Consider the following 15,827-nt stretch of genomic DNA (forward strand, 5'->3'; position numbering starts at 1 on the left):
CTCGCCCCTCAGTGTGCGCCCTCTACACCCGTCTCTCTCACCCCTCACTGTGCGCCCTCTACACCCGTCTCTCTCACCCGCGCTTTGTAACATCTACACCCGTCTCTCCGCCTCCTCTCCGTGCGGTCTCCAGCTGGGGGCGTGGTCTCGGGCAGTGGGCGGTGCCCCGCCGGGTGGGCGGGTATGTAGGCGTGGTCCCAGGCAGGGGGCGTGGTCTCCGCGGAGTGCTCAGCGCTCATAGTGCCGCGGGCTGGTCTGGGACAAGTTCTCATACAGCGATTCAGGGGCCACAGAGCTGTCAGGAGCCACAGCCGGACATCGCCCGGATTGTACACAGGTGACCCAGGTGACTGCTGTGACACCCGCATCGGGATTATCAGCAGGGACATCGCCGGGTGCGCACACCCCACTAGTGGATTTATCTGCGGGTCCTGGGATCTGCCAGGGGCGGGGGCAGGAGGATTGTCACAGGTGGACTGTCAGCTCTCCTCCAGGGACACTGTCAGCTCTCCTCCAGGGACACTGTCAGCTCTCCTCCAGGGACACTGTCAGCTCTCCTCCAGGGACACTGTCAGCTCTCCTCCAGGGACACTGTCAGCTCTCCTCCGGGACCACTGTCAGCTCTCCTCCGGGACCACTGTCAGCTCTCCTCCGGGACCACTGTCAGCTCTCCTCCGGGACCACTGTCAGCTCTCCTCCGGGACCACTGTCAGCTCTCCTATAGGACCACTGTCAGCTCTCCTCCTGGACCACTGTCAGCTCTCCTATAGGACCACTGTCAGCTCTCCTGCAGGACCACTGTCAGCTTTCCTCCAGGGACACTGTCAGGTCTCCTGCAGGACCACTGTCAGCTCTCCTCCGGGACCACTGTCAGCTCTCCTCCGGGACCACTGTCAGCTCTCCTCCGGGACCACTGTCAGCTCTCCTCCGGGACCACTGTCAGCTCTCCTCCGGGACCACTGTCAGCTCTCCTCCAGGGCCACTGTCAGCTCTCCTCCGGGGCCACTGTCAGCTCTCCTCCGGGGCCACTGTCAGCTCTCCTCCGGGACATGCAAGTAAGACTCTAACTTCTTCTAACCATCAGATGGGGGCCCCCAGGTTGTCAGATGTTAGGGTCCCTGAATGTGTCACCTGTAGGGCCTGATCCCTGGGGCATCAGGGGTACTACACTCTGCATCTATAGTATATGCCCCATCCATGCAGACCCCCTAAATCCTATAAATGCCCCCTCCAAGAATCAGACTCTCCCTCTAGGTCCTGTCACATTGCCCCTGGGGTAACATGCAGCTGACAGCCTGGGTGGTGGTGGGGGGTCAGGGCACATGTGATCTATCTGTTGTATCCTAGAATCAATGGATTTATGGATCTGTGTGTTGTGTACATTGCACATTTCTCCCTGTTGGTTGTTGTGAACACAATATGTTGCATTCTGCAGTCAGTCATGCTTGATCCCACTTTATGCTGCAGTTTCCCAGCTGTTGTGTGCTGGCAGGTGATGGTTTGGTGCTGTGGGCTCCCTCAGATTATTGTGAATATTGCGTGCAAAACCATGAAGTAACTGACCAGTGAGGTTCTGCAGCAGCTCTGACAGATGTTACCTGTGTCCAGGGGTACCATTCAGATCCTACACATTGTATATACTGCACACTCACTGATTTTATATATATATATATATATATATATATATATATATATATATATATATATATATATATATATATATATATATATATATATATATTACACAGATTTCAGTACAAACAAAAATGTTAATATACCCTAAAAATTAGAGCTCACCTACCCCCTGTCCTAGTAACTGTAAACTGCTTTACTGTCTCCCTTTATTTCTCTAAAACTGGTGAATTACCCGAGTGGTTTATAGTCCTGATGTCTGCAGCGAACAACCAATTTGTATGTACAATTCTAGAGGAAACCTCTGGCTGCAATAATTACTGACTTTGCTGTTTGTCCTAAACTCTCTATTGCTGATAAAGCCTCAGGAAGTGGGGAGTACAGAGGAAAATTGCTTCCCTCAGCGGACTGGAAAACCTACATCTAGCTCCAGTTATGGGAATTACAACCTGCAAGTTTTATGTTGTAGATTATTACCCCTAAGAAATGGAATTCCCTGCGTTCTCTAAAAGAAAATTGGGAGTTTTTATATTACTATACAAAAACCCCAAATACTACCCCTGGGCTTGGTGCTGATTTATGGTCTGTTAGGGTGACTCCTGTTTCAGGGGGAATACAACACAAAAAGAACATTGTATATCGCTGTCACTGTGTATTTGAGCTGATTTGTTCACACACATCCACTGGGATCCCAGATTAAAATCTGTAAACATACAAAGATTATTTCAAGGGGTTGGTAACACGGTTTCAGGAGCAAAATATGGACATAATCAAGTTGCTTAGTTATGTCTGGAATATTTGTGCAGCCATGCAAAAATAAAATAGTGTCTGTGTGTGTGTATATATATATATATATATATATATATATATATATATATATATATATATATATATATATATATATATATATATATATATATATATATATATATATATAATTTTATTGTTCTGTACAGGTGGAGAGATCCTTTTATTTTATGCATGTTGCTTTCACTAAAACATTTTATTGCAATATAAATTTTTGGAAAGTTTTATAAAGATTTTTTTTTTAATGCTTTCCCAGTTTAAAACTATATTAAGCTTTTGTTAAGTTTAACCGGCACGGTAGTTAGAGATGTGAAATGTACTTTTTTTTTACTCTGTATCCCACGTACAAGAACAGAAATGCTGAATGCTTGCACAGATAGCGTTGTATTACTGAGTGCTTTCATTGTACAAAGCCGCTGCTTCTCTGTCAGGGTCGACGTTTCTGGAGCTTTAGAGGGAACTGTACCACATTGTAAAGGTGCAAATTAATGCGTAACCGGCCCTGCAGCCCTGAAATCCATATCTCTGCCCCGCTCCAGGTGTATCCTTGTGGTAATGAGCGTGGGAGAGGGGCATTGGGGCTGGAAAGTGAGAAGGGGGTGGGTCAGTGGCTTCTTGTAACATGAAGTTGTTTGATCCAGGGACACCTGACTTGGGGGGGGGGGGGGTGAATGAGGAAGGGGGACAGCTGTATGTGTGTGACTGGTCCACCCGAGTTTTTATTTATTTAACCCTCTTCTGTTTTGCTTTTAAGAAAACCGATTTGCTGTCGTTTTTGTCGTACGTCCAAGGATTGCAAACACCGAGGGTCTTCGTTTAAAGTTTGGTGCAATTGCAGCGAGCACGTGCAGATTTGCCCCTGGGTAAATTATGTTGTGATGGAAGAGGAGCAAATGCAATTTTTGTATTTTGGGAGGTATTTTTCTGCATGCAGGGAAGATACCGTCTGCTCTTACACCTAGCACACAAATACCGGACAGCTTTATTTTAACACTGTGTTTTAAAGTTGAGTTAAAGCTAGGTACACACTACAGAAATTTCAACCAACTTTTTATGCCGAGCGATTTTACATGCGATCGATGGTCCGATCGCTCGGTCCATGGACTGCATACACACTAGCCATGTTTAGGACGATAAAGGGAAGAGCGGACGTCCCTTTAGCAACTTTTTACAGCCAAGTTGTCGTGAGCAATGACTGTAATTTCGTACTCACTGTTGTGGATCGGTCGGAAGTTTATACACACTACACAGCGGAAATTAGATTGGAACGAAAATATTAAACGGTACGACCAACCAAATGAGGCGATAATCGTCCATTTGGGCAGACTTTCGACCATCGTGTCACTACACACACTGACCCGACTTTTGACCGAGCGGTCGTTTATCGGCTGTTTGAGCCGATTATTGGACGAAAACAGTGTAGTGTGTACCCAGCTTAAGACACTTCTCCTCCCGACTCTAAATCTCTCCGCTCGTCTTAAATCCTCCCATCACCTGCCTGCGGCACAACATGTTATCGCCGAGCGGCAGAATTGCACATTCTAGCTGAGCCCTCCGGCAGAAACAGGATTTTTCGTTTGGTTGGACGAGATTGGTTGAAGAGGGCAAATTTACAGGGGCATTCCTTGTTTAACAGGGACTCCGACTAGACTGTGGAGGGGGCACTTTAAGTAAAATATTTTCCTAGGTGATGCGTTAACAGTAAAACAGAAATGTTTTAATGAATGATGGGGCTGGTCTCTAAGTGTTGCTAGGAAGTGACATTTGTGCTATTTCCACCCTTTGCATTCGCAGACACAGTCCTATAAAGGTAGATGCAGAATGTTCTCCTGTCTGTAAAAGGCGAAATTTGCAGAACATGAAATGTGCTTTTTCTAATTAGTAAATAAACTTTATTATCTCGGATATTTTACACAATGGGATGAAGCAATTCAGTAAAGATTTGATGGGTGAGACCAACTGTTTGCAAAGCGAAGTACCAGAATCTGTCTTCTATTATTGTAGACGTATTCTGATTAGTACGTTAAACGGTTCTACTTTGTCATTCCTGCATGTTATCTGCTTTATTTCTGTCTTCTCAAACTTCCCAGCCATTAGCCAGTGGCACTTTATGTTAATGAGGGGGAGGAGTTGGATAAGTTGGAAGATGACCCCTGACTGTTACTTTTGGGAGAGGTCAGGAAAAATAAACAGCAAAGATAACACATTGTCCTCTAGACAAATCTTTATTGTGTGTTCTAAAGACGCTGACATTGGTTGACCTTGCACATGTGCTGCACTCATTGGCACAACGTTGGATAGCCAGATCTGTGGCTAAATTGTCCCAGATCCGGCTCGGTGGAGGGGGGTTTAACGTGCCTTGTTGGCTAATGAGGTCATCACCTGGGAAGCTTCTTCCATCAGACCTGTCCATAATTCTGGCTGGGTGTCTAGTGGGCCAATCAATTATTTTGGTCGATGGATACTGTTGCTGTGTGGGCAGCTTTTGGGCATTTCAGTACCTTCATTTCATAATGCATAGGCAATTTACTGTGGAGGTTATTTGCAAAGCGTACTGGATGCATACGACTAAGCGCACTTGTGTTTCAATATGGACGCCCAGCGCACATCATCTTGCACCCTGCTCTCGGCCTTCACGTGCTGTGTACGGGGAGGTGAACGAGGGGACAATGAGAGAGTATTATTACCATGTGGCGTTTTTATGTGTGCAAAACTTTTTACTATGTTTGGCATCTTTTTTACTAGGTTGGCAAAATTCACAAGCTTCATAAAAGTGCAAAACCTATCCCGTTAAAAGTATATTCTGAGACCTCAATACCCCCAGCTTTGCCCTGATGCAAAACTCAAGTCCTCTTGCAGCCGAAAATGACTCTTTCCGCCTCTTTATCTTGCTCTGTAGCACTCCATTCAGCGCTCACTCCACCATATGCTTCCTCTTCTGTTAGCCAGAGAAGGCCGCCATCTTGCTTCAGAAACCTATGTGCTTTGGAGGAAATCTAGACGCACTTTTGCAAATCGTGGTGCGACTAAAGCCGATTTCACGCTTCCTAAGTGACCCCCTGTGTGTTTTCTTCATGCACCTCTGTGTCCCGGATCTGTAAAACAAAACCACTTATTGCAGATTCCTTCATAGATTAGCCCCCAGCCTCCTTGTACCCTAACCACACCACCCTATCTGATAACTCCCTTATCTGTGTGTGCCTTTGTGTTTTACAGTTCTCCACCTGTGATTATGTAGATAAGTTCTGCAGACGCGTTTAATGATTAAAGGGAACAGATAACAAACTAAGGACAGGTACAGCCAGGAATTTGGGTAAAATGTCCAGGAATCTGCATCATTGTGCAAAAGTTATGTACATAGCAGTCTTATAAGTACGTTTCCAAAAGTCCAAAACTACGGAGCCACGGCAGACTGTCCTGTGATATTGCACAATGCAGTGATCTTTTTATTTTCTATTTAAGTAGAAGTGTACGGATTTGTAGTCCAAGATAGCTGGGTCTGCAGGGGTTAAAATTGTTGCATGGTGGCACGATGGTCAACATTGCTGCGTCACTGCCCTGGGGTCACAGATTCAATTCCGACCTCAGCTTTATTTGTGTGGAGTTTGTATGTTCTCGCTCCGTGTTTGCGTGGGTTTCCTCTGGGTGCTCTGGTTTCCTACCACACTAGTCGATCAGTGTGAGTGGCAGAGAATCTAGACCAGTGATAGACAACCTGATACACTTCTGGGGCTGATGTATTAATATCCTGCAGCGCCAATAAATATACATTGCTGCAAATCGCAGCCATGCATGTTTAAGCATGTACCACGGTGGGGCTACTCTGGGAGCCCCGACGAAGTCCCCCCTCCAGTGCGAACTGTTTTTCATATTTACCGGCAGCTAATTGAGGACGCGCTATGCGCATAGGACTTCCACGGTGAGGGATACAGCGGAGGGGCTTCAGCTATATCCCATAGAAAATTCCAGGTGTCGTTACCTTTCTGTGAAGCGCAGAGCTCGGTGCATTTGCAGAACTGCGCAGTTCCCATATTAAGCCGTGGAGACTGCGTTAAGAAACATTAGGTGGTTTATGCACAAAAATCCTTCATACGTTTTGCGAGTGCCATTCTACGTTAATGGCTGATCACACTTTACTACATAGACCCCTTAATCTCAGTATTAAGTAAAGACGATACATTTATTTAAAGAGAGAGACACCTATCTGTAATAACGTATCAGCCGGCATTTTACACACGTGTTACACGCTATAACAAACACGTCTGCCAATAAAGCAGGAGGGCTCGGGGGGCCCCAGGTGAATGCTCGGAGGGCCACCCGCTGGCTGTAAGCTCCACTGGGTCAGGGACTGATGTGAATGATTAAACTGTCTCTGTAAAGCTGTGTGTTATATACTGGCGCTTATTAAATAAAGGTTAATAATTTAGCTGTCTGCAAAATGACTTGTTTTTTCCATAGCCTATATTCAGAGACCTCGGGGGGTATATTTACTAATATGATTGGGCCATTCTTGGGTATAGAATTTGTTTTGGGGACACACATTTTAACGCGGTAATTTGCCGAGTACCTGGCCAGCATTAATACTGGTAGGTTAATTGGCTGCTATTAAATTGCTCTTAGTCTCTCTCGGCCTGTCTGTGTGTATGTGTGTTAGGGGATTTAGTTTATAAGCTCCAATGGGGCAGGGACTGATGTGAGTGAGTTCTCTGTACGGCACTGCGGAATCAGTGGTGCTATATATAAATATATAGATGATGATGATTCCATGTTTTCTCTGCTGGTCTTGGAGCTGTTCAACTTCAGACCAGGTAATTTTATCAATTTCACGTCTAAACATTTCTTCTTCACTTCCTCTTCCCGTTAGTAAGAGATACGATTCCTCCCCATTGTTGGAAGAGTCCACCTAGGCCAAATTGATGGTCATCTCTAAGAACCCATATGTAGTCAAAATACCTCCCAATATATATACCCAAACTTTTTTTTTTTTTGGAAGTTGAGCTCACACTTTCTTCTAGGATTTGGGGAGCAGCAAGAAATTAAGTTCTGTCCCACATTCATCCTCCCGAGCTTCAAATACTATTATAAGTCATCTTCATTATATCCATTATCCCATTACTGTCATCTAAAGGGTAGTTACAAAGAAATGGGCTTCGTCATCTTGCTCTTTAGGATTCTTGAAGGTGACTCCTCTTTGATCTACAGAATTTTGATACGTGAACCTGCAGGAAATTCTCATATTAGTCATCTGTATGATGATGATGATGATGATGCATGTAAACGTCACTCAACTCCGTGGGGAATTTGTTGCAAAATACCCTCAGGGTCCCCATCCCCCACCTTAAGCTCGAGTCCGATTTTATACCCCTTGTCCATTAGACACAGGTAACTGACATCCCATCTGTGCTGTCAACTTCTCCCCAAGACTGTGACCCCCAATAGCTGACGGGATGAGGATATCGTGGTTAAATGACAAGGTTCCCTTGACAGAAATGTGTCGGGAGCCTCACTAAGGTGTCTCCTAATCTAATGAAGAAAGTTACCCGATTTTTATATTTATGAATCGCACCTACCTCAAACCTCGCAAAGACTTTTCTATACTTACCTCGGTATTGGAAACAAGATCTCTGCTTTGTTTGTGATCTTATAGGGTCTCTGTACCCCTCAGCCTCAAAGTAGATCTCCTAGAAAGTCACAATGTCTTGCACCATTCCACTACCATCATCATCATCGTTACCATTTATTTATATAGCGCCACTAATTCCGCAGCGCTGTACAGAGAACTCATTCACATCAGTCCCTGCCCCATTAGAGCTTACAGTCTAAATTCCCTAACATATACACACACACAGACAGACTGGGGTCAATTTGTTAGCAGCCAATTAACCTACCAGTATGTTTTTGGAGTGTGGGAGGAAACCGGATCACCCGGAGGAAACCCACGCAAACACGGGGAGAACATACAAACTCCACACAGATGAGGCCATGGTCGGGAATTGAACTCATGACCCCAGTGCTATGAGCAGAAGTGCTAACCACTGAGCCACTGTGCTCAACAACAATCCACTTTTCTATGCCCAACAAAACCGTAGCTTTCAGTTGGCTCAACCCACGCCAACCTGCCCATTGAATCAAGCTTCTTAATGCCACAGCCCCTATTTCAAAATTGATTTGAGACACAGATACTGCCCAGATAAATTCTGCCGGAGTGACGATATTGTCCCGCAGCTTTGCCCCTTATACTATAATGATCTGTTCCCTCCTAGTTACCCCCAACCCTCTCCATTGGGCACGCTTATTATGGAGTCCTCTACTGTTCCTGGCATACAACCACCTCACTCCGCAGAAGACCACCGTATGCCCAACTACGTGATCTCAAATGATCTTTTGTTGTATTTAATTCCCCCCCCCCCCTTTTTTTAATTCTCTTTTATAAACCTGTTTTTCGACTTTTATTTCAAAGTCTCCAGGATGTTCTACTTGTTCTGTACCACTCAGAAAAAACTTTGCCTGCAAAAACAAAGAAATCGTGTTCCGTCCACCACGTGGTAAATTTATAAAACGCGTCTTTCAAAAGCTTTGAAGAATCAATAAGAGCTTTTACTGACAGCCCAGAAAATGATCAGTGACCCAAAGGCCAGAGAGCTTTGTCACAGACTGCATGGGGCTGAGCATTGACCAAGTTTTGGGTGGTCCTGAGGATGAATGAACGGGGCCACTAGGATAGTAGCAGGGGCTGTGACCTTGGGGTCATGAAGGTGAAGGTCAGACATCTTGGGTGATGGCTGATCCAGTTCACTGAACCACGGGATTGCCCACTTAACGTTTGGAGGAAAAAAAAACTTCATATACTGTGCACGTGAGGACAATGGGGGATTGTCTCTGTTGGGGAAATGTGTGGATGCCACCAGCGGGCATCAGAGCGGGCATACATCTGACCATTGGCGGTACACTGTACGTGTCGCTGAGCGTTTCTGGAAGGGTAGAACTCTGATTATGATTTAACTTGAAAAGAGACCGGGGTGGAACAGGATTCAGTTAACAAATACTAGAGGGGGAGAGAAGACATTTCCTGCTCTTTTATAAAGATGAAAGCGCTTAGATAAAACAGATAAGGTGCGCTGGGATTGTAGGGAGGATGTGCCATCTAATAGAATCCATCTTGTCTTTGAAGTAGCCGTCAGATTGTCAGTGATGGGCTGTGAGAGACGGTTTGCTGAAGGGGACAGTGAGGCACCGGAGAGGAGTGTAGATGTCTCTACGCCATCCTGAGAGGTAGTTCATACAACGGGTATTGGGGGAGGCTCTGGTGCCACTGCCATATTTGCTAAATAGACTTTCTCACCGCCAAAATTTTCGATTCTTATCTCTGCCAGTAAGCTCTCCCTCTCGTCTGCCATGTCGCCCTTGGAATCCATAGAGTGTTGGTGACCTACTGGCGGATTCACCTGTGCCGCTGCCCCAATACCCGCAAGTGCGGACGCAGCCATCTGTGTTCGCTGGTGAATCTCTATGCTTCTCTTCTACGGTCCAGGAGTAGCTGGAGACCAATAAGTGTTTGGGGTTTTTTGTTTCCCCATCATGCAAATATTGTGTCTAGTCTCAGACCGGCAGGGTATGCTAGGACTTGTAGTACCACCACGGCCTTCTCCACAACCCGGGCATGCCATACTGAAATATAAAGACTGGTGGATACAGGGGCAAACGCAGGATTTGTAGAGGGGGATTTCCACAGCACGCCGCCATTGGGCGTGACCAGCTTGCATGGGGGCGTGGCTATAATATTAGACAGTGCTTGGCTGCTCTCCAACTCTTCCCATCCCCATAATATACATGGGCAATGCTGCCTGCACTACTGGTAGTAGTAGAGCTGTGTGAAGCGGGAGCAGGGTCCAGCCACCTCAATTATACAGTGCTTGGAGGGGGGTTTCCAGGCACTAGGAAACCCCCCCACCCCCACCCCCTCGGTTTGCCTATGGGATAAAACCAAAGGGCTCCAGGCTCCTTCCCTGTGACGCACTACCGGCTACTACGGTAGAGGAATCTCCATTCAATTTTGCAAATTTAAGGCAGGACATCGCTGCGTAGTCTCTTTACGGGACGTTACAGTGGTGCTTCGCTGACAATTGACCCCCTCAACAGTACAGGACGCCCCTTCATCATCTCGACTGGGGACCATTCACCTGCCCTGGTGCCACTGCTACATGTACCATGGTGCCCCAGTTATGCAGCCTCTCCAGCACCCTCATGTACGGATCTAAAACCAATGGACCCCCCCCCCCCCTCCCTAACTGTCAGGTCACCTATCGTTATAAAGCTACTTTCCTTCTACATTATAAGTTGTAGACTCTGCCTCGTGATCCGCTGGCTCACAAGTAGTTGACGGTGGCTTTTCCAGCGGATTGTCCTTGCGTGGGGTGGGTGCATGCGTCTGGCAGCAAAGGGGTTAATCTAGGTGACCCTGGTGATCCCACAGGCTGCACTCAGCCCCAAATAACTTTTTTTTTTTTTTTTTTCTTCTTCTTTTTTTCCTAATGCTCCCAAAAAAAAAAAAAAAAAAGTTTGATTTGTAAAAGCCTCAGCCTGGCGGAGATGTCAGCTCTAATAAAAAGGATTTTTCAATCTGCACATTAGTGTGTTCTTCTCCTCCCCCTCTCCCCGTCCCACCCTCCGCTTCCTCTCCTGCCCCTGTCTCACATAGCTCAGTCTCCACAGGTTCCCCCTTTACGGAGCCTCCCAGTTAATCTGGGACACATGTTGCCCCAACTTTTATAGGACCTTGAGGGATATTTAATGATTGCTGAGGAGTTGGAGGGCTGAGCCCAGCTCTGCGGTGAGGTTTCAGCTGAGCAACGCAACGTCCAGCACCTCAGCATCTCCTCTTTGTGTCAGCGTTTAACAAACCTTTGTCCTCTGACCAAGTTACAGCCGGTGTCAGGGATGGGGGAGAAGTGACGCAGAGCTCCGGGGTCTGAATGTCCCCTTGTTCATGGCTGCCCACAGCCTGGGACCCTAATTATCATTAAATGCTTATAGGGGGTTGGGGGGGAAGCAGACTCTTTGCTCCAAGTGTATTAAAAATAAAGGTACAGCTGGCTCCTATTGAATTGGATACAGAGCAAAGACCTCCCATTGCGTGTAGCAAGTTTTGGTTATATTTCCATGTGTGTAGTATTAGGTGGTGCAGTGGTTAGCATCGCTTCCACACAGCGCTGGGGACGGGTCATGGATTTGATTCCTGACCATGGCCTTATCTGTGTAGAGTTTGTATGTTCCCCCCATGTTTGCGTGGGTTTCCTCCCACACTCCAAAAACATACTGGTAGGTTAAATGGCTACCAACAAAAATGGACCCTAATATCTGTGTGTTCTTGGGGCAGGGACTGAAAGGAATTATTTAAAATATTCTCTGCACTGCGTAATATGGTGCTATTAAAATACCGGATAACAATAATGATGCTGCCCATGTATGACCAGGTGAATCCGACATGGCAGCATGGCCGGGAATTGTACGGACGTGATGAAGGATTCAGTTGGCTGACGATGCAGTTGTTGGTGTTCCCAAGTGTAATGCGCTTCGGAGCGTACTGCCTCTACATATTAAAGGCAGGGAGGTAACTAGGGGTGTGCGATAGGGGCGACCACTTAGGGTGCACACTGAAGAGGTTCATTTGGTTAAAATTGAGGGCTGGGGGTGAGCAGCATCGATCTTTCTCGACACAGGCGCTAAAATTTTAAGCTGCGGCTCTGGATAAAGGTCAATTAAGTTATGGCGATTGGACGCATGAGCGATTCCTGCACCCATGTAAGACCCATCTTGGTTCAGGAACCACCAGAAATGTGTCTGGTTTGGAGAAATCTGCTGCACAAATAGTGGTTTGCTGATGGGACCAGATCTGACTGTGTGGGGGCATCTTGTCTCCTCTTGTAGCCTCGGACTCGTTCTATGCACTCACTGCACAATTATTGGCAACCCAAGATGGTCAACGAGACGTTTGTGTAAGCTCCACCCCTCTGCGGTATGAAGACATCGCCCTTCATTAAAATGTCTTATAATACTATTACCAGCCCTTATGTCTCGGTAATAATCTCAGTATTGATCTTGTTGTCATTATAGAACAAAACTTTCTTTCTTTTTTTTTTTTTTTTAACCAATTACTTTTATGTTGTCGTCCTGTCTTCTGTGCTTTTCAGCCTTGTTGTTCTATATTCAGCTTGAGCTGTTTATTTGTGTTGCGCCCTCACTCTTTCGCGCTCCTTGCTTTAAATACAATGGAGTCCAGAGATCAGATTTATCCCCTGGCACCCAAAATAAAACCGCTCTGCCTGATGATATGCAGACATAACTGAAAAGCACAGAAGTATACCAACAAGGGAAATGTAATCTATAGGTTGCAGGACAGTATGTACAAAAAAATGAGTTAAAATCCTCTGAAGGTGGACATCCCCCTGAAGCAGCTACACCTTTGGCGTGTAGCTATAACTCGCCGTTCTACGGTGTAAGCTCTTGGGGACAAGCTGTTTGTGTCTGACAGATTGTGCTGTTTATTAATCGCTGGCAATAAAGTGCTAGCTCTTCTTCTAATCGACTGTACAATCATTGAAAAAATTCTGGAGGGGTAACCAACACAACCCCCCAAGATATACGCCCCCTGGTGGTAGGTATCACAATTAAGCACAGCACGTTTCATGTTAAATTGGATACTAAAAACAAACTATTATTGATTTTATTTAGTTTTTAAGGTGCTTAATTATTCCTGAAGTCATATTCTCATCATTTAAAACAGAGGTGTCGAAACTCAGTTCTCAAGAGCTACCAACAGGTCATGTTTTCAGGAATTCTTTAATCATGCACAGGTGAGTTAATCTATTTGGCTGGGTAAGTAATTACACCACCTGTTTCTACAGACAGAAATCCAGAAAACATGTCCTGTTCGTCATCTATTTATATAGCTCCACTAATCCTGCAATGCTGTACAGAGAACTCGCTCACTTCAGTGCTTACAGTCTAAATTCCCTAATATACACACACACAGACAGCCTGGGGTCAATTTGTTAGTAGCCAATTAACCTACCAGTATGTTTTTGGAGTGTGGGAGGAAACCGGAGCACCCGGAGGAAACCCACGCAAACACAGTGAGAACATACAAACTCCTCACATATAAGGCTATGGTTGGGAATTGAACTCATGACCCCAGTGCTGTGAGGCAGAAGTGCTAACCATTGAGCCACTGTGTTGCTCTACCTGTTGGTAGCCCTTGAGGACTGAGTTTGGACACCTCAGATTTAGAAGGTAATGGCACATTTACTAGATTTACATAGTTAAGGACAAGTGCGGAGACATATTTTTTTTTATTTTTATTTATTTTTAATTTTTGTTTTTGAACTGAAAATTAATAAAACGTGTAATATAATTTGTGTAGCTTTGTATCCGAGACACCAGTTATACAGTGTTAAAGTATAATTATTCTTCGACCTAATTTATGCTCAAAAAAGCCACCCATAAAAATAGCATATTAATAATCTATGAAAGCACTTATTTTAAAACTCCCAGCCAAAAATATCTATTCGCAGCTGCTAAATAAATATTTTCCATTGATTTGCATGAGACCTTGTCTCCTCTCGCAGTTGGTGGCTCAGTTTCTGATATACCGAGGGAACAACATGTATAATAATGATGATAATAGACGTGGTTCGTTTTGATTATAAACAGGCAGATCAGGGAATAATATGTTGTCACTAGAAGGGCTGCCTAATACTTGAAGTTTAATAGTGACTGTTGAATTTAACGTAGTAACTAAAATGTTCCTGTGTATGTGCGCAGCCAAATCAGACAGATTGAGCGCACGGGAAGAAAGTGACAGGATTAGTGAGGTCCGATAATGACCACATACACCGTGAAGCTGTGTTCATCAATCCAACCACATTTTCTGCCTGTCCCACACAGCAGCAAGTTAAAATGGAAATAACTTGCATGCTGTGCTTTGCCGTTTAAGCTTTTTGTCCTTTATACCAACACCAGCAAAATACATTAGGTGAAATACTGCCGATAGACTTCATCACACTTATTTATTTTATATAATAAATGCGGCATCAGGGTACGTCTGACCATGCTTTACATATCCAATTTCAATTCTGTATTTTCCAGAGAAATTAAGTACAAAATTAGGTGGGGCCTCCATTCCCCTCCTCCTTATAACTATATACGTCAGTCTGTGACTTCCTCTACTTACATCATGTCACTGCCCCTGTCACATGCAGCTCTGTCCTCACTGACACATCACTCATCTCCTGATATACTCTGTGCTGCTGGGGACCTTGCTCCTTCCACTATATAACTCTCAGTCTGTGGCTTCCTGCTGCCTCCATTCCCCTCCTCACATCATGTCACTGCCCCTGTCACATACAGTACTGTCCTCACTAACACATCACTCATCTCCTGATATACTCTGTGCTGTTAGGGGACCCTTCTCCTTCCACTATATAACTCTCAGTCTGACATGGACATGGAGAATGATGCCAGACGTGTGCTCTGACCCTACTGAAAAGCTCCTTTTAAGATCCATTAATTAGTGAAATTGGTGAAAACTTCGGGGCAATTTAATCTTTATCTGTTGCCAACATTTGTGCTAAAACTTGATTGATGAATGAAACTAGTTCAATTTGTAAAACAATTATTTCATTGTCTATAGCACTTTGTCCACTAGGGGCGCTGTTCTGTTGTAGCCTATGAATAGCACTCTATGATACCTCTTATGAGCAATCATGGCTGCCCCCATTTCTGTTAAAAAAAAAAAAAAAAATGCTCTACTTGTGTACTTTAAAAGTCAGCAGTTTACATCCACTCTTCAAGATGCAAAGAAAATAGGAGACGGGGACTGATACGGGGCTGTCCTGTATTTATAAGTTATTCCATGTAGTTACCTCGGCTGTAGCCACAATCCTGAAGTCTTTTTGACAACCTCCTTTCTGTAGAGCGGGGTAACACGTCGGGGTGGGATTTGGAGAGAGGCCTCATTCAGCGCCGTGTTTAACCGGTCGCACAATCAGTCCTGGGATCTTTGTCCAGAAAAAACATATTTGCTTGTTCCATAGCGTTGTTGCATCTCTGCTGTCTAACGCCTGTGGCCGCAGGAGCCGGCCCCCTGGGGTACAGGAACGCTTTCCCCCCCATACCTGTCACAATGGAGACACACAGGCCCTTCTCTTCTGTGGATATTGGCGGGCCAGGGATTTGAACCGGTGCCAGCGAGTGTCCTCTGGGCTGTGTAGTCAGCGGCTGTTGCTGGGGATGGCGGGGACCGGTCATTGTTTCATAGAGATGGGATGGGGTAAATGTGATACAACCGGGGCCCTACGGATATGGTCAATCAACCAATTTGAGTTTATACA

The 15,827-nt window shown here is 45.3% G+C and overlaps 1 protein-coding gene across 1 annotated transcript in view; it reads left to right on the forward strand.

Annotated features, from left to right (window-relative positions):
* The first annotated feature begins 228 nt into the window (after nt 1-228).
* Nucleotides 229-15,827, forward strand: part of WNT5B (Wnt family member 5B) — a 75,020-nt gene continuing 59,421 nt past the window's right edge. The window contains 1 exon segment of the mRNA XM_075210623.1: nt 229-1,055. Within this exon segment, the coding sequence (XP_075066724.1) occupies nt 1,050-1,055 (6 nt within the window). The 5' untranslated portion in view covers nt 229-1,049.

The sequence above is a fragment of the Mixophyes fleayi genome, chromosome 4 (assembly GCF_038048845.1).
Source record: "Mixophyes fleayi isolate aMixFle1 chromosome 4, aMixFle1.hap1, whole genome shotgun sequence".
NCBI lineage: Eukaryota > Metazoa > Chordata > Amphibia > Anura > Limnodynastidae > Mixophyes > Mixophyes fleayi.